Raw genomic sequence first — 20406 nt, 5'->3', positions numbered from 1 at the left:
AATTAAAATAAAATCTGTATATAAATGTAGTGCCTCATATATCTTAAGCAGCCGGGAAAGAGTGCATAATGATACGTTGCACAATCTCATGGAGTTAAGGTAAAATCTTGTGCTCTGGAAATCATTAATCTTATTACTAATAGGTATATGGTAGAAAGCTACAGAAAAAGAACAAGTAGTTTGCTAATATTGCAATATACTTCTTTGTAAGTTAAATGAATTTGATAAAAAAACTTGACTGAGTAGCATTTCCAGAAGACTTGCTTATCTGGCTCTCAAACAGAGGTGTATTGCAAGTGTCCAAGAAGGAATATTTTTCTTGCCCTGAATAGTTTATGTTCCCCTACATCTTCCTTATAGGAGATCCTAGTTCTTTTAGTCACCTTACCCTTTATCCATTACTAAACTATGCTATTAATATTAGGATGTGCTGGTCAGCAAAGCAAGAAGCAGTATCCTCTTCTTCATGAATATCACATATACATTAATGTTCCCAGTGCTGCTGCCCACGTAATTCATCCAGATTAGTTAGCTGATGCGAATTCAGAGACATGTCTAAGACGAAAACAAATGTGCTCTTTAAGTTTAACCACACTGCTTAAAATTTGCTTATCTTGCTCAGATTTCTAATTGAGTAGGTCTAGTTTAAAGGGCAACTGAAATTTTCTGTAGTTGGCAATTACTATTCAATATTAATAGAGAGCTTCAAGCCGAAGTCCTAACCAAGGAACTTGCAATCCAGAGAGGATGTAAGTTCTTCCCTCCTGTGCCCTGTATTCTCCCACTATACGTTGATACGTTGATACTTGTACAAATTAGCATCTGCTTTTCACAAAATAAAAGATGACATTTCACTGCATAGGGATTCATAAACTGGAAACACAACTAAGTTGTTATAACACGTGCCTAAACAGGTGGGTAACGTGTTAGTGTTTTCAGTAGCACAGCTCTCTGAAAATACCCTTTAAGCATGTCAGACCAGTTTTTACAAGCTTTTGTGGTTTATTTTTAGAGTTGCATTTGTTGCTGTATGTTTTCTCACAGGCAGATATTTATTTTTTTGCTCAACAAGACATTCTGCCTCTTAATTTCATCCAGGCACAGAGGGTGCTGGGTTATGAAAAATGTAATGGATGCAACTTGTCACGGAAGAGGTTTGGTTCTTTCTTACATATTCACCAGCCTGCACCTAGTATTTTACTGCATCAAGTTGTAGCAGTCCCATACACGAGGAAAAACTGTCTTGGCTTTCCCCTCTGCATTAATTTGAATGTTCAAATTGGATCAGAGCTTAAAATAATTCAATCTACGAAGGTTTTCAATACAATTTTGTAACTTTCCCAACTCTATTATTTTATTTACTCTTCAAAAATGCTGGAATCATATTAGAAAAAGATTTATCTGAATGGCAAGCAGAAATCATTACCCTGGCAGATATAAGCCTATAAAGCATTCAAATTTTTCTTGATGCAAAATACAGGGCCTGGCTGTGGCACGATCTGCCGATTTGTCCAACGGGCAAGTAACAGAGAAATGGCCCAAATGAGCTTAATAAATCTCTTTCTTAAATGCACAAAAGACCACATCCTCACTTCCATAATTCTATTAGAGTCTGCTCCTTTGGAAGAGATAAAAGAAGAGATAACCTCTCCATTCAGAATATAAAATAGCAATTGTTCAGCCGATGATTGGAATATTTCCAGTAGTAGGACTTAATTATGGAACAAAATTAGCTCAATCTGACCTTTTTAGAGAATAATGCAAAAATAAGGGTTTTTTTGGAAATGTCTTCCTAGAATAGCTAAAATAAGGAATAATTTACTTTGCTGTTTTTTCAAGAGCAAAAGGTGGTAGCATATGATAGCAGCATTCTTTCAGAGATGACAATCCAAGGATAATAATAAGACAGCATTTGCAGAGAGGGATAATATGTTTTAATAGACCGGCTGATACAGTTTTAAAACAGACAGGCTTTCAGACATGCAAGCCCTTTTCAGCAAGAGCAGGTTCACCTCTGTGACTCCAAATTGCTAGCTTGATATCTAGATAATCTAATGATTATGCAATAGAAATGCATAGAAACATATGGTACCTATACTATTTACATACTGAAAGCTTCTCTTGGGATAAAGACAACATATATTGTTAGAATCTCTATTTCATCTAAGTGATAAATAGGAATAAGTACTTGCACCCACAGCCCTACAGACTGGGTAAGATGCAGTGTGTTCAAGCATTTTGCTGTGGGTGTTAAGTTAGATGCGTTTGTCTGTATGGAGGTTCTCAGGAGAAAAAACAAACCACAAACTGGAAAGAGAAACCTCCTCTGTTTTATCAGTCCTGTCTCTGATTTCATGACTTTACGAAGGCTTCTAAGCCAGGCTGGTACGAGTGCATCCGAGGAAAAAGGCATGAACAGGTGGTGATATTAACAGAGTTCTTATGGTTCTGAAAAATGAGATAGAAATGTTTCATGTCATGCAAGTCAACATCGATAATCATCCATCTTGTGCAGATATGGAAGTCAGCCAATGTGGTTCTTGCTGAGGAGGCGTGAGATATTTCTTTTGCATCGGGGCTGTTGCTCTGGACACAAGTCATAATTTGTCTAATATAGATGAATGAGGAGAATATTACTAATACGTCTTTTTTTTTAACTTTTTTATTTTTTTTAACTAAACTGAAAGCTCCCCCTTCTGGCACATTTCCTGAACTGAATGCGACTTTCCTTGTGCCTGCTTTTAGCAACAGCAGACATTTCTTCTTTTGCTGTCTTTTTAACCTCCTTTTCACAAAGATTCTTTAAAACTAGTGTATTTTTAGTTTCCCAAGGATTTTCCATTTTCCCATCGAGCTCTGGGGCTTGATGTGAACTCATTTAACAGCAGGGGGTTGCCTTAAGGCTGTACCTATAATTTTCATCTGTTACTTTTCCAGGTAAAGATTTACTTGCTTCCCTCTTCGCTGTCTATTATACACAGTATAGAAAACAACTTTTTCAGAAAGTTCGAGTGTTGGCATTTTTTTTTTCCTTCAGGGTGATTGCTGTATCTCAGCTATAACCCTACCATCTATTTACCTAATAAATGTCTTGGAATCACTTTGAGAAACCTGTTTGAACCAATGCTGCACCCCTGCTGAGAGCAGATCCTGTCCAGGCTTGGGGAATCTGCAGGCCAGGGCAAGGGGAAAAGCAAGGAGGGACTTGTTTAGGGCATAATTTTGGTAACTGCTGTAACTGCCTTCATCTGTGCTTAAAGGATGGCCAGTGTCAATCATTCCTCTAATCCCTTAAATCAGTGCAGTCACTTATGTGCTTTATATGATGAACTGATTTGTCACTTATTTTCCACCTCCATATATTGTGCAAAGAAAGGGAAAGCCTCTCCCAGCATGTGCAGCCACAGGATCCTGTATTTCCCATAAATTCCTGTATTTTAATTTTGCTCTAGTCACTGTTGCTGTCATCCCTCAACTCCAAGCAGGCTGACAAAGGCAGTGAGACTGGTTAGGAAGTATCCATTAGATTTGCTATCATCTATGCAAAGACATCATCTCCCTTAAAAACTATTTATGGGGGAACAACATTTTAGTGGAGCGTGAAGACAGGAATGAATGCTTCTGTGCAGGAAGGGCCCTCTTTTCACATAGGCATGCACACCAGCCCCTCTGGCTACACACTAAAAAATGGAAAGGAGTGAAGCAGAATAAAATAACACTGTATTCATCTCAACTCAGTACTGAGCTGTAACAGTAAAATGAGATCGGATTAATCCCAGACTTCCTTTCTGGGCTTTCCCTGATTATCAAGGTGATATTTTCTTCCATGGTAGTGATGTTGCCTTGATTTTCTGTTCAGCTTAAGTAGTAGATGTGGAAGGGTTCAGTTGTAGAATAGTGGTTATTTTAAAGCCTTGTATCAGAGTAACAATTTACTATTGCTTCAGTGAATGAGGTATGCCCATTAGACTTGGTACATTAGGTCTGGAAGTGGGAGAATTGCTGGCCTGGCACCTTACGCCACTTTCCAGTTCCCTCTCCATGGTAACAAAAATCAGGACTGACCTATACAAACAAAGCTGATCGCCCTAAACGGAGCATAGCTCAACTACGGAGGCAGCCAGGCCAATTAGCTTTCAATGCAGTTTACAGCAAAGGAGGTCTGTTAGTATAAAAGTCTATGCATACGCCAGAATACCAAATGTAAGCTTGCAAATCACAATAATAATCAACTAACAAATTACATGTTCGTTGGATATAGATACACACATGCACCTGGCTATATTCTTGTGAAATTCTTACTTTATATATGTATACACACATAGATGTTTCTTAGAAAAGTATCAAAACCTGCTTTTATTGGCATAATGGAGCAGTGGGACTCCTTTGAGAACCATTTGCCTGAAAAATGCCGTAAACTTCTTTTGACTTGGCTGTCTGCACTCAGCGGAGTTAAATCAGTAGAACTCTGACAAGACTAGAAGACCCGCTGATATCTAACTAACGTGGAAATAATTGTTGTAATGGTTGCATTTCTCCACAAAGGGTATACTGGAAAACAGCTACACTGTCGATTTAGTGAGTATGAAATCAGTTTGATATGCAAATGGAAGCGCTGGGCTACTTTGTAGTGCTGCTATTACTTAAGCGTTTGTTTATTAAGCTGAGAAAATTGGAAATGTCAACAAATGGGATCCGAAAGGAAAGCAATGACTTTTATTAACTGAGACTTTCTTCAGAGTTTACATTGTCTACCTGTTGGAGTCAGTAGGATATAATGACAAGAGTAACAGCACTACTAAACACGAGGGTACTGCTGGGAGTAGTGTAAAGCAGTCATTCCTGCACCAGACACGTTCCATCATTTTTATTCCAATGTTAATAAAAAAGAGCAATTTCTGCGCTCTCCGGATTACTCCTGAGCTCTTATCTTTTTGATGTTACAGGGTCATGGAAACAGCTTAAGGTGTCTTTATCCATTCAATGTAGATTCAATTAACTCAGGTTAATGACTATGGGCCGGAGCTCAGGGAGTTGAGAGCTGCCCACATTGTTCAACCCTGCTTCTCCTGTGACATAAGCTTTGGTTATGGGGGAAGAAAAAGGGAAAAGATAATGTGTTGCCAGGACATAACCAAACACGGTCCACAGAGATGTGGAACTGTTGCCTCTCAGGCATGTGCAAAGCTAATGACTACATCTGTGTACAGAAGCACAGGTGATCAAATCAGTTACAAAATGACTGCAACATATCTGTTTGTTAAGCCTTTACTCTTAAACTAAGTGCAGTCAACATGAAGTCTCTGGGAGCAATATGTTGTGACTTATCAAGTGTTTTGCTTTATCTACTCCTATGTTAATATAACATGGCCAAAAGAGTGAATAACAATTTGTTTCAGGAAGAGGAAAAAATGCAAATTATTGTCCACTGAGCATGGAAGATTATGTAGTTGTGTAATATTTAATGGCATCTACTTTTGAAATCTTAATTAGAAGACTGCAACAGGATTACTCAGAAGAGCACTTGCTAACCCTTCCTTTTTTCATTTATATTCACAGGATTTTTGAGCACTGGGGACCAAGCAGCAAAAGGAAACTATGGCCTCCTTGATCTAATTCAAGCTTTGCGATGGACTAGTGAAAATATTGGGTTCTTTGGTGGTGACCCATTAAGAATAACAGTTTTTGGATCTGGTGCAGGAGGTTCATGCGTCAATCTGTTGACTTTATCCCATTATTCTGAAGGTAACCGTTGGAGCAATTCAACCAAAGGTATTATGCAGGTTGCAAATTTTGACAATTTTGGTGTCTGCATGCCACCGCCATTAGTAATATGTGATGCTCTGTATATTCTCTTTGTTCCTGCGAACTGTTGAGTTCAGCTCAATATTAAGCAAACTTTTTAAAGGCTGTACAAGCTGCCTTCTCCCTCAGCTCTTCTGTGCATGTTTAAATTTTGGGTCACTTTCTTCTTTTTCCTATGGAGCTTTGTAGAAATACTTTGTAGGAGACTTCTGAACAGCATTTTCTCGGTGCATCATTTTTGTCTCTTTTCTTTCCTACCTAAGGGTGTCCTTTTGGAAAACCAGTCAGTCATGCTCACAGTAGATGAGGTCGTCTATATTCAGACAGTCATGAAAGGCATGTTTAGTTTCTTATGAGGAGGGGAATTTAAAGAAAAGTAAAAGACACAGTTTCTCTTTTCAGGCGAACTGCTGAAATGCTTAAAACTATTATTTTGAGTGAAGGAAACAAGTACCTAGTTCAGAAATCTTTTGTCTGAAACTGCATGAACTTCACTTGCTGTCATCTAATAAAAGAATGGTTGAATGTTTTGCATGCATGATCCAAAATTGTCAAAGCATCCAAGTTGCAAATGGATTTTCTTCTAGATGTTTTTTCCTATTCCATAACTAACAGCTTTTCTCTCTAGTTAAGGCAGACAGCAGGAAATTAAAAACATGCTGTTTGAGGCACCCAATATTTTCCTATAATTTTTGCACCAACAGTCCACACAGTTTCCCTCATTTGCATGGCTGTTGCATATTGATCACAATACTTTTGTCTTATTTTTTTCTCACAGTTTTATCTGTATTGTTTAGTTTTACCAGAGACATCACACTGAGCCCTGCTCATATAATCCTCCACTGATTTATACTGCTGTATCTCTGCGGGGGACTAATTGGCCAGTCATAAAACAAATAATTCCACTGACATTAAAAGAGATGTTTTTACCCAAAGCCATGATGCAGAGCCCACTGAGGTCAATGGAAGTGACAAGCTCTTTAGATCAGGTCTTTACACTACCTTAAATGAGGGGGAAAATAATCTAACTTTTACAAGACATGTCTAGTGGAAAATAGATTGTGGTTTAATTTTTCATCTATTGCCACAATTTTATTTATAATGTGATTTTTTTATCTTTTTTTTCCCCCATTATTATCTGCAGTTAAATAGGACACGTTTATAAACTGTCCTAGAAGAACAAGCTGTAAGCATTAGCTCATTACACTGTGAACTGAGGGTCTTGCTGCACCATCTTTTTTCACCAAAACTCACCAAAATTATTTTTGTCTTAGAGGATTTATCTTAGGTTGAATGAGGAGACCCAGTTTCTCCTCTCCTAAATCTTACTTGATCTTAATCTTGATGTTCTTGATGTAACATGACATTAATGCAAAATGCCATGTTTGCAATATCTAGAAAGTCATGTGTTTCCCGGTAAAATTTCCAGTGAATTTTACCTGGTTATATTCTAACACATGGCCAGAATTCTGCCAGGAGCAGGATTTGTTTGGGGACACGAATGCAGGAATTCACCAACATAGCAGATGAAAGGATTTGGGAGGGGACTGGAGAGGGCTTAAGGATGTATACCTAAAATCCAATTGTAAACGTAAATTTTTGAGGATTTCTTCTCTGACAAAGCAAAAACATGCTTTATTGAAGTTTGGATTAGGACAATGTGCCAAACCCCATGTATGTTATGTTTCATTTGGGGATGATTAGACCTGCCATTATAAAGGTTAAGATAAAAATTGGTCAGCTTCAAATAAGAAAAGATATTTCAAGTTTTCAAACATTACCAAATATCTTAACATTTTCAGAAAACCTTTTGTTTCACATTATTAACCAGTCTCATTCATAAGCCGTAAAGTGGGATGCTGTCTTTGCTTCCTTAATTTCCCTTTGAAAGGCTCCCTTGGTAGTTGAGAGGAAGCATTCAGCCTATTTCAAGATGGTGCTGTTCATAGCTGCCCATCTGCAAGTGGGCAGAACAGCACCCATCTTTAGAGAGAGCTCTGAAAATGTAGATGAATATATGCAAATTGTTATTATTTTCTTTGGTGAGACTTTGAATAGGAGTCACAAAGTGATTAGTCCACTGAACATTTAAGTCTTTCCGTCAGTCTGAAGCCTATAAGCTGTAGTGATCATATATGTTATCAGAGAAAAAAACGTAGGTCTGCATCCTGTGTGGTATCAGTATCTGTGAGGAATTATGTGTCAGAGCCAAAATAAATTTTCATCATTTCTCACCAAATGGTTTGAAAGGAGGAATATTTCCATAAGCATTTTTCATCAGAAGGAGGGATATTTAGTTTCATTTCCTAAGATAACTTTATGGCCAGAGGACTTGACCAGTTTTACTTAATTCAACATTTAATGTTTATGTAGCACTTAGCAAGCCATAGTGTTTAGATCAGCGTTTTCTTAATACGTAGCTTACACTTTCTGTCCTTGTTCAGGGATATTTAATAAAGCAATAAAACCAGATTTACACAATATGCAAAAAAGAAACATTATGAAGTATCATGAAATACGTCTTTGTGAAAATTCAGTTTTGTCATGTAGTTACATTTATTACAATGCCTGGATCCTCTGCAGTAATTCCACTGACTTTGAGCTGATTTATACTAGCTCAATATCTGACCTTGTAAACATGCAAATATATTTTTACCTGCTTTATAGCTCAAGTTCTTTCTTATTTCTTACTCGTATCTTGCAAGGAAATAATATCTTGGATATGACTTCACATAAATTTAAGGAGAGTCTTGAGTTTACATATTTCAGTCCTTACACCTATCTAATTTTAAGACTTTTGGATCTGGACCTAATACAGTCTAGAATGATTTTAAAATTCCTCAGAAGCCTGTAAAACGCTTCCTGCCAGCAAGTGGTTCCAACTAACTTCTGAGCATGCAGGGTCTGATGCTGCAGTAGAGGCTGCAAAGGCACGTCTCTGCTTTCATTTCCAGGCCATGGGAGTTTCTTATCAATAGAAATATGTTACTTTTCAAAGAAAAAGCCATTTTTTGCATTACTGGAATAACATTCTGAGGTGAGCTGAGCACCTTAACACGAGCTCCTTTAGTGGTAGTATCCAGCTGTTCATCAAGCATTGGACCAAAGAAACTTTTTAAGCAAAATTAAGTGAGCGAGGCCAGATGTCACTTCCAGTCCCTGAGCAACTGTACCAAAATCAGTGGAATTACTCTGTGTGCCTTTCAGTGTAAGAAAAGCCGAATTTTGACCCTTAAATCTTAAACCAGAAGAATGAAGATTGTTCCTACACTGTAGACCATGTCATATTACCTACAGTTAGCTATAGGAGGTAGTGTCTAATATAAAATATTTTCCAGAAATTAGTGCAAAAGATGTGCTACTGAAATGAGCTGGATGTACATCCATGAAAATGCAAAAAAAAAAAAGAAACCCAGAAATGTGACAGTTAGCTAAACATAGCCAATGTTTCTGATATTAGAGATGAGCATCATTTTGTGCAAGGATCAGACTGAAAATTTCTTGCAGAACTCAAACGTCTTTTCCCAAAGGGAGCAGGAAAAAGCAAAGCTGCAACACAAAAGGAGAACAAGAAGTATTAGAACATGGGTGGAGTGTTGATTGCATTAAACTCAATAGCAAAATTTTGATTTATTCATTGGCTACAAGGGGGTGATACTTTCATCCATGATATGGTCAAAAATGCTTACAGAAGGGAGAGGAAAATGTCGATTTAAGCATCTCATGTCATTTTTATGAGTAGAATTCCTGGTCCAGAGTGCTAGTTAGACCAGCATGAATTCTAATTAATTCCACTGAAGTCGTTGGGATTTGATATGCTATGCCAAATCATACACTCTCCCTTCCCCCTCCCCCAAATGAATACCTGAACATATGTTTAAATCTCTGTATTACAAAGCTAAATAGTGTAAAATATGTAATTTCCTTTTTTATGTGTGACCTCTATAAATCTTCATTAGAAAAAAAATCTCCTTACAAGAAAGTATACTGATTTTCAGACACTTAGGAATTTAATAGTTGCTGAGTGCCTTCTCATCTCTTACTTCAAAATATCATCTGGCTTATTTAACACAGTTGTGTCACACATGCTGTTGATGGCTGGAATAATATCCAGAAATTCAATCCATTTCAGATACTTGTTGGCTTGTCTTCCAAACTATAAATTGCTTTAACTTCAGTAATTTCTTTCAAGCTAATGGTGTTATCCTACATCAGGTAATGCCACATCTTTTTCTTCCTGAGTTTCTTTCAAAAACCTGTTCCTCAGCCAGACTACATTGAGGTATAAACATTTGCTTCAATTTCCACACATGTTGCATTTATTTTGTATACATTACCCGTAGGAACAATGATAGTCAGATCTCACCATCTTGTGTATTTAAGTACTATTAAGATTCAGGTATCTCTTCTGTAAAAGTTTTCTATTGTTTCAAGGAAGTCCTTTGAATCTTTCAAGTATGTCGCTGTTTCAAGGTCACTTCAGTAGTTTTTAAATATTTCTCCCCACAGGACTTTTTCAAAGAGCAATAGCTCAAAGTGGAACAGCTCTCTCCAGCTGGGCAGTCAGTTTTCAGCCTGCAAAATACGCTAGGATGTTGGCTACAAAAGTTGGTTGCAACATGTCAGACACTGTAGAATTGGTAGAATGTCTGCAGAAGAAGCCTTATAGAGAACTTGTCGACCAGGACATTCAACCAGCAAGATACCATATAGCCTTTGGACCAGTAATTGATGGTGATGTGATACCAGATGATCCTCAGATATTGATGGAACAAGGAGAATTCCTCAATTACGACATCATGTTGGGAGTTAACCAAGGGGAAGGGTTGAAGTTTGTTGAAAACATTGTGGATAGTGAAGATGGCATATCAGCTAGTGATTTTGACTTTGCAGTTTCTAATTTTGTCGATAACTTATACGGATACCCTGAAGGCAAAGACATATTGAGGGAAACTATTAAATTTATGTACACGGACTGGGCAGATCGACACAATCCTGAGACCAGAAGGAAAACACTGCTGGCTTTGTTTACTGATCACCAGTGGGTTGCACCAGCAGTAGCTACAGCTGATCTTCACTCAAATTTTGGATCACCTACGTATTTCTATGCCTTCTACCATCATTGCCAGACAGATCAGGTACCTGCCTGGGCAGATGCAGCCCATGGAGATGAGGTTCCTTACGTACTAGGAATCCCCATGATTGGTCCAACTGAATTATTTCCTTGTAATTTCTCCAAAAATGATGTCATGCTAAGTGCAGTGGTGATGACATACTGGACAAACTTTGCAAAAACTGGGTGAGTACCCAATAGTGAATAGTCATGTCTGCAAACTCAGTATATAAAGATGCAGTGCTCTCCCTTTGTTATATCTCTTGGGAATGCCTCTGTACTCACAGGATGAATAAGACATTATGGATGGGGTTGGATATTTACCTTTGTTGTAACACCACAGAGCTCACTTTACACATTCTAGCAAATAGAGGGAAAAAAAAACCTTTGCAAACATTCTATGTGAAGGAATTTTAAAAATACTTTGCTCACAAAAATAATTAAAGGATCCCTAGAAATTGCAAAACTAAGCATTTAATATATGTGTATAGTTAAAAATGTTATATTACTAACTTACTTTACTCCTTATGAGACAGGAAATGACAGAAATACTGCATAAAATATCACAGTTTATTTTAACAACGTATTTTGTTCTAAATTGCCACTTCTGACCATAAAATACGTGACTTCAAACTTGAAAAGAATTTGTCATTTTCATTAATTCTACTTTCTCTATTAGTTATAAACACTTTTCCACCTTTGATCATTGGCCTGTAAGTCACTATGTGTTATAGTGCCGTGGTTCTTTCACCTCTGGAAGGCCACAGATACTGAGTATGAACTGAAATCCTGAGTTTCCTGAGCCTTGTCTTACTAAAAATGAAAAGTGAAGCCTAATGTCCTTTCACACCGGTCTCTCGTAGATGTTTATCCACATTACCACGTTGCTGGCAATGTGTCCTCAGCAGCAAGAGATTTCAGTGTGAGAGATATGGGGAGCTGGGGAAGTTGTTGAAGTCTATGTAAAAGGAGGGTTCGTTTGTCTAATGCTGTTTCTAATCATGATTATTAAGGCCTCTAATTTTAGGAAATAGCATTCTGCTCTGTCCAAAGGCAGACTTAATCATGAAGTATAAAATCTTAATTATGTTAATTTTTTAATTACTTTTGAAATACTTTGTAACATTGGAGACTTTTATTTTTTTTTAGTGACCCAAATCAGCCAGTGCCGCAAGATACAAAATTCATCCATACAAAACCAAATCGTTTTGAAGAAGTAGCATGGACCAGATATTCTCAGAAAGACCAACTGTATCTTCACATTGGATTAAAACCACGAGTTAAAGAACATTATAGGGCCAACAAAGTGAACCTTTGGTTGGAACTGGTACCTCATCTGCACAATCTTAACGACATTTCACAGTATACCTCTACCACAACTAAAGTGCCATCAACTGATAATACTTTCAGACCAACAAGGAAGAATTCCGTTTCTGTTACTTCAGCCTTTCCTACAGCCAAACAAGATGATCCCAAACAACAACCAAGCCCATTTTCTGTGGATCAAAGGGACTATTCAACAGAATTGAGTGTTACTATTGCAGTTGGTGCATCTTTGCTGTTTCTGAACATTTTGGCCTTTGCAGCATTGTACTACAAAAAAGACAAGCGGAGACATGATGTTCATAGGAGATGTAGCCCACAACGTACTACTACCAATGATCTTACCCATGCACAAGAAGAGGAGATAATGTCCCTCCAAATGAAGCACACTGACTTGGATCATGAATGTGAGTCCATCCATCCACATGAGGTGGTTCTTAGGACCGCCTGTCCCCCAGACTACACGCTAGCTATGAGAAGGTCTCCTGATGATATTCCTTTAATGACACCCAACACCATCACAATGATCCCCAACACTATACCAGGGATTCAACCCCTACACACATTCAATACATTTACTGGAGGACAGAACAATACTCTGCCCCATCCTCATCCCCACCCCCATTCACACTCAACAACCAGGGTATAGCCAGACAAGATGAAACAAACTTTATTTTTTGATGGATTACAGTAGGTGATATTACTGAAGATTACTTGGCTTTCAACCTACAAGACTCTTACTATTTAAATATGGAGGAATATTATGTGAATATACATATCAAGAACTTTTGGGGTTTTGAAAAAAATGAATTGTACATATATCAAATGAACTTAAGAAACAAACAAATCAAAACAAACAAAAAGAAAACACAAAAAACCCAACTGTTTGCAATTGCTTGAAGCAGTTGTCCTGAATGATACTTTTTCATTCACATTCAAGTATTAATTTTTTGAAGATTTAAGTTACAAAATGGAATTAGGCATGTGCAACACAAACAGGAAAGAACTATGACTGAAAATTTTAAAAACCTATAAATATGCACAAGGGACACACTAATGGAATGTCAGATAATTTTCACCAATTTTTATTTGGACCTGTTTTCTTGTGTAGACCATATTTACATATTTGAATAAGTACACAAAGCACCAATGCTGTTAAGGCCTTAGAAAGGGGCTCATGCTGAAATCTGCCAGTCAAAGAAGTTTTACAGCCTGGCAGGTACAACATTATCACATAAGTGCTGTCAGTATAAAAGTTGTGGGAATAAAGGAAACTGGATATTTTTAGCACGATGTGCATGATAATTTATATGCTTGGTGGCTGTGCTGCTGATTAAGCCGTAATTAAAATTCTTCTCATCCCATTGGAGTTTATAATAGAAGCTTTCTCCATCAATTGGCACAACCTAAAGAAGTTTTTTAAAGGGGCAAAAGTAATTACAGTAAAATATTTCAGTTTAGCTTCAGAAACAGAAGGAATTGCAACAGTTCCCAACTGTATTTATGGCATTCTAGGTATGCAGTGGTGAACCCTCGCTGATATGAATCCCAGACAATAAAAAAATAAAATCTGTATTATTAATGTTCTTTTTCCTTTCCACCTAAATAATTTCTAACTTTAACATAACTATAACTTCGATGGAATCTCCTTTGATGACGGATTTGTAATTTGCTGTGATTTAGTTACAATTTATTTAGTTCAAATTGGTAAGGTAAAGTGTGTCCAAAAATTTAATTGCAATGATAGTTTGCAATACGAAAACGCCCCAGTATTACTGCTCTGATTACACCTTTCAGTTTATTGTTTAAACTCATGTTGCATGTTACAAAGTTTACTTTTACTACTTTAATATAAAGTCAGTTCCCTTTTTGCTATACGTTAGCTTTGCCGTTCAAATGAATTCTCTAGACCAGGTGGCAACAACATAGAAAAAGACGGTACGTAAGAAAGGGGAGAGAGCCAACTGGAAATTTTAAAATCTGAATACTACTTATGTTTGTGTGATTTGAAATCAATGTTCTAAAATCAAAAGAAATTTTTCATTCCCCAGTTGTTTTCCAGTAATTATATACCACAGTCCTTTCAAAATGTTTGTATATGTAATCAGATGTACATTTATATAAAAGAAATAATTGAGATGGACTTAAGAGCACATCCCTGATAAATACTTTCTCTCTTACCTGTACTATATTTCTATTAGACTAAAGTTATGTGATTTTTTTTTACATTTTTTCAAATTACTAGCAATTTTGATAGTTTGTAAGATAATGCGAAGAACTTTCTCTGACAAACTAACTGCAGTAACAGAAACATTTCTTTTCAGTTACTCTTTTTCAAGAATGAAAGCTTATTACACACAAAAATTGTATACTACTTGATGGAAAATTACTTTGTACTTCTTGGCCATATTGCTGGTCACTAAGTGAAATAAAGATAATCTGGATAACGAATATTATTCCAATGCTAAGAGACCTGATCTTTGCTCATTAAAGAGCTAAAATGTTTATTGCTGTTTTGTCATTTTTTAATGAAGTAATGGTAACTGTCTCAAATAAAGAGTAATATCTTAAGACCAGTCTGGTTTTTGAAGACATGAACATGCCTTCTACTACAATTGCGTATTTATGGGCCCGTCCCATCTATAGCCATTTCTTACAGAAATAGTGACATTGTGACTGTATGATGTCATAATATTACTCCCCTAGCTTTCAGAAATAAGTTAAAGATGCAAATATCAATGCCAGAAAGAAGCCAAGGAACAGGCCTAACTGAAATAAATCTGCAGCATTCCATGACAGGAAAAAAAAAATTAAAAGAATTTTTTAAAAATTGCCTGGGTTTTATTTGGGTGATGGAACTTCCTTAAATGACTGCTAGGAAATTCAAAACGTGTTTGCTAACATCAAGCACAAATGTGAAAACTGAAGCTGAAAGTGAAATAAAGTACTGCAATTTCAGTCATTTTATTTAGCTATTAAAAAAAACGAAGACCCAACATATATTCAATCAGCGTGTGTTGCATTCCCCACTTTGAAATGAAGCTCTTTTGGTAGAAGCATAAAAAAACAGTCTTCAAAATCCAGGGTGGTCTGTGTGCAATTTCTGCCTGATGTGGTTGTGCTTTTAGACTGTGACCTGCCAATGTAAACCAATAAAAAGAATTGTCTGCCATCTGATAATTATTGTTTAATAGGAAGATTGTATTTTGCTATGTTGATGAAACAAAACAAAAAAATACAAAAATATTGATGGCCATAAAACAAGATATTCATGAAATATGATTTTATGTGCTTTTCTTAACTTTATCAAAACCAAAATAACTTTCTACTATAGTTTATTTGTGGCCATATATCTATATATCTCTATATATACAGTATCTGGTAATTGTTTACTTTTATTAGTTACAAAATAAATGATTTAGGTAAACCAAGCATGACACTACACTTTATTTCTGTCAGCCAACAGTATTTAAAATGTGAAAGATGAAGGCGACAACACAAATTTTATCACTCCTATTAAAAAGAAAAAGTCCATTCCTGTGATGCAGATACTGTGAATGATATTTTAGTGGCTACTTTACAACTACATTGCAGCAGCTGGCTTTCCAGAAGTAAGATGGTGTCCCACATTTTAACACAACACTAAGGAAGACCAAGAGATGTTTTAAAGCTGAAACAAAATAAAAAATATAGGAAATGGTTTTGGAATGTTTTCATTATGCTTCATGGAATATAAGTTTGTTCTTTTTTAAAATATTTATCTGTTTGATTTGTTTTCCATGGTAGCCTACAAGAAAGCAAAACTGAGTGTGGTATTTAATTTCTTGTATCATCCTTGGACCAGATTTCCAATAACATTAGGATATCAGTCAGTCTTTGGAAGTTCAGTAAAAATAGAAAAAGCCTGCTTTTATTGCTTTCACACTTTTGTAAATATGTTTGCAGACCTTTTTAAGAAAATGTATTCTACCATTTTGAGAAAAAAATAACAATGGAATCATTGTCTCGTTTATCTATTAAAATTACAGGCAATATAATGTGCTGTGCTGACATTTCTAGGAGAAATAAAGCAGATAAAAACGCAATTTGCTCAATGGTATCTCAGTTGGTTATATGTGGCATTCTCCACCCACTGGAGACTTGAAGAGCACAGATGAACCACCTGAATGTGCTGTTCCACAGGAAAATACATTGGTGTTGTCGTTGTCTGTACTAAATGTGGATTCCTATGTCACAAGACTTTAGTTATTGGATATTTTGGTTATTGCAACATCCTGAAAACAGGAGGAATAGAGGTCTAACAAATAATGTTATGTATTTATAGACACCACTGCACAGAAGATACCAGCATTTCTGTTGCAAACTTCACTAAGGGGAGAAACAAGTGAATTCATAGGGAACCCAAACATCATGGCATTCCTCTGATGTTTGTAAGTTGTTGGCTTTTTCCTGTGGTGGTAGTTTAAAATATTGGTCTTTCCACCCCCTTTTTGTGTTCTAGTAGTGAACTGTTGCAGTGATCGCTTTTTAATGTAAGTGAGCATTAGAGAATTTAATTATTATTGTGAAAATGAGCTCCCAAATAATTTAGATTAATGGGAAACTCCCTGCAGAGGTTTTGTTACTTTCCATTCAGAGCTCTTGTCAAAATACCTGTGTTGCAGCTGTTCTGCTTTTTTCATCTGTAAGCTAAGGGACTTTCTCCAAATAACATGAAAAAGATTATCTCTTTTTCTATTGGAAATAATAGGACTTTAAGATTAAGATGTCCTTCTGAGGCCTCCAGATACACGCTGACAATTTGAAACATGGTGAACGGGCTTTTAGTCTAAACATTCTAATTTGATTTAATTCTGGGATATCAATACCTTTGTATGCAGACTAGAAATTAGTGGTATTTGATAAGGCGTTCAAGAGTACCATGCAGCAGAATCAATGAATTAGCCACCAGCCTTGTGCAAGGTCCCTTTTCTCTTAGGTTCTGCTAATGCTGTTATATAATTTATTTCTTATTTACAGATTCAGTAAAATCTTCACTTTGTGAAATGGAAAATGATTAGAACAAGGTAATGAACTTTATCTGGCAGAAAATGCTTGGAAAAAATGTTGAGAGATTTTTCATATGCACCCTGGCTTCGCTTCTTTATGTTGATATTATAATTCTCAGTAATTCATACACCTGCAAAACCATCACTTCTTTAAAAAGCTTTAATTGCTACAAGGAATTTAGGTACTGTATGTAAATAGTGGATTAAAGCCTATTCTGAGTTTCGTTTCCCTTACTAGTGGATGAATGGGAAAACCTCATAGAAGTGCAACAAATTTGTACAAGTAATTTTCATACAGTATGTTGAAATGTTTTCTCTTTTCCATTTGAAAAGTACCATCACAACTGTAAAAGCTGTTCTATTTGTTCGTCACAGAAAATGCCTTCCTATATATGCACCCTTCTCTCCACATGTGCTATTCCAGTCAATAGAGAAGATAAACATGGAATTTTACCTTTTTGCACCATGCAGAGTCAGTTCAAAGGTAAAGTGCTCAGTGTGGAGGTAACACCGATACCTCATTCTGCACCCTCCACTGTTATTGACCAGATGCTCAGCTGACAACGTTTTTCTAGCACCAGCTGAATTAGTATTTATCATAGGACCATTGAAATCAATGAAGCCCCAACAATTTACACCAGCTATCGATCTGCTTCTGGACCTTTAATGTTCATCATGGCTCATCTCGCCTTCCAATTTTGCGTATCTTTTCATGCACATGAACACCCACTCAAAGAAATTATTACGAGTGTAACTGCCTGATAGATGAGCACTCCCAGGCACTGAAATGTGCTTTACAATATGCTTATAGCTATTTGTATGTAAGGTCAAAATGCAGAGGGGAAAAAATAGTCTTCTACATAAAAAATTGGGAATAAAAATCCCCTGGTAATTACTCTGATACAAAGGAACGGTTTGTACCACAGTTTGCAGCCTTAACACCCTATATAGGAAGTTTTATGTTAAAAATCTTTGTAAAAAGGAACATTCAGTTCTGTCTGATCCTCAAATCTATATGTTGACCTACATGTCAAAGACACAATGACACTTTACAGCAGTTGTAAGCCTGCTCTGCTCTGCTTCATTCCAGATGATGGGAGGAGGCATACAACTGAGCCACATGCTTCTTGTAACAGGACAGAAATAGCTGGATTTTCTCTGTCATCTGAATTTTCCCCTCAGTGTCAGCAATGCCAGGCGCTCAGCACTTATGAGCTTAGCTTTAGAATGAAGCCTTTTGGAAAAGAGAAATAAATGTGGAGTTAAGTCCATAGGGTTGGGCAGTTACTGTTCAGGTTTTCTGCTTTACAGCTCTAAGATCCAGTAATGTCTTTTTCAAATGGAAGCTGCTAATACTGGCAACCAGAGCTGATAATACTAGAGGTCAATTAACAAGAGGTTTGTGGAGACTGTGTGAGTGGATAACACTGCAACTGCATTATGAAAGGAAAAAAGAAAAACCATGAAGAAGGAAAAAAAAAACCAACCCAAATTTCAGATGTGGTGGTTTTGTTCGGTTTCTGTGGAAGTTAATGGGAATTTCACTGCTGGCTTTACCAAAAGAAGAATCAATCCAGAGAGCTGTATGAACTCCTGAGCGGTCCATATACAAATTAAACAGCTATGACCATGGCTTCTAAAAGCCTCATCATTGTTCCACCCCCCCCCCCCCCCCCCCCGAGTTATTTATCCATATGTGTTTCTGCAAAGAGGAGAGTGAATGTTCAGGTATTTGGACTCAGTGGCCGAACACCAATTCTGCCTGAAGAGACATATCACTGTGATACCACAAAAGCAGCTAAAATACCTTATTTTTCAGCAGGTCTTGTGAGCTTGGTCTCAGCACTGGGTCAGTAGAGTCATGTCGCTCTGGGCTGGAGTGTGATTGCATCTCATCAGCAAGAAGGATAGAAAAAGAAACCTTGTGACTGCAAAGCTGTCATGGGGCAGACCCAGCGCAATGCACTCGATATAAATGTTCCCTGGAATAAAATGAGGGGTGAGGAAGTACCTCCTGGCAGGAAGTATTTTGGGAGGGTGAGATGTATGAGGTACCTAATTAAGCCATTAATTAAATACATTCAGCAGCTATTTAAAGCAATTAAGACTATACAAAAGGTTTTAAAAATAATATATGGTTCATTTATCTCCAAATACATTTTCAGAAGTCATGCAATATTTTACTGATCGCTGGTAAAGATATGGTTGTACCTTGGTGGTTTATTTCTACTTTCACAAGGTTACTCCTGTGTAGTGGCGATATCTGGCTAAACAGATGAATATCATTTGGATAAAGGTAAGTCTAGAGAGATGTCATGAAGGTGGAAACATGGACCTTCACTGAAAAAGGTAAGCAGCATCCAAACCCAATTACTCTCAGAGAGCTAGTAGAGATTCCCATGTTAAACTATGTGCTGATTTGTTCTTTAACGCTCATCAATTTGCCATAAATGTATTTTTCTCTCCCCAGTCACTAACTGGAGTGAGTGCACCATCACAGCTCTTCACAGAAGATGAAGATAATATGAGTCATTGTTTCTTCTCATGAATCATGACTTCAGTGTCCAAGAACAGAAAAAGTAATAGAAGAAGAAAATAGCAAGCCAGGTTTTAAGAGTTTGCTTTGGGGCTTAATCTGGGGTTTTGTTTTTTGGGGTTTTTTTTGTTTTGTTTTGTTTAGGAGTTTTTTTCCTATAGGCACATTCCAGTATCTTGATTCTTTGAAGGCTCAACAAAACCCAGGAAAAGCTACAACTGTCATTGCCGCAGCCAGGAGCTTTGTTGGGAATTTTTCTATTTCCTTGTCCAGGAGGAGACTTCTCCAGAAAAGCCAGTCCCAACTGTAGCTTTGAGACACACCAAGGAAGTGTGAAAACACTTGCAATTTCTGCTATGTTTTAAAAGAAGAATATTGTCAAATTTAATAAAATATCAGCAATGTTTGTATATTTGGGTTTCTATTAACTTTGTTTTAAAAAACAAGCAATCCTTTTTTAACAATTCAGTTTCTCTTAAACCTAAACCTGCTCCTTGGTTACTGGAATTTGGACTGTGTTGTAACAGTGCATGTGCATTTCCCTTTGTCCCACGGATCTCCTGGTTCTGTTCTACAAATCA

General features: G+C 36.8%; 1 protein-coding gene across 5 annotated transcripts in view; it reads left to right on the top strand.

The window, feature by feature from the left end:
- Window positions 1-12890, top strand: part of NLGN1 (neuroligin 1) — a gene marked incomplete at both ends in the record, with an annotated part of 304519 nt that extends 291629 nt beyond the window's left edge. For 3 of the 5 annotated variants that reach the window (XM_084267404.1, XM_084267402.1, XM_084267401.1), the window contains 3 exons: window positions 5560-5772; window positions 10315-11104; window positions 12068-12890. In XM_084267404.1, the coding sequence (XP_084123530.1) occupies window positions 5560-5772; window positions 10315-11104; window positions 12068-12890 (1826 nt within the window). The remainder of the gene's footprint in view (window positions 1-5559; window positions 5773-10314; window positions 11105-12067) is intronic. The other 2 variants (XM_084267403.1, XM_084267405.1) reach the window with 1 other exon arrangement.
- Window positions 12891-20406: the final 7516 nt, after the last annotated feature.

This window comes from Gallinula chloropus, assembly GCF_964237585.1.
Source record: "Gallinula chloropus genome assembly, chromosome: 8".
NCBI classification, from domain to species: Eukaryota; Metazoa; Chordata; class Aves; order Gruiformes; family Rallidae; genus Gallinula; species Gallinula chloropus.
The sequence above is the reverse complement of the archived record's forward strand: the minus strand, read 5'-3'. Positions and strand labels throughout refer to the sequence as shown.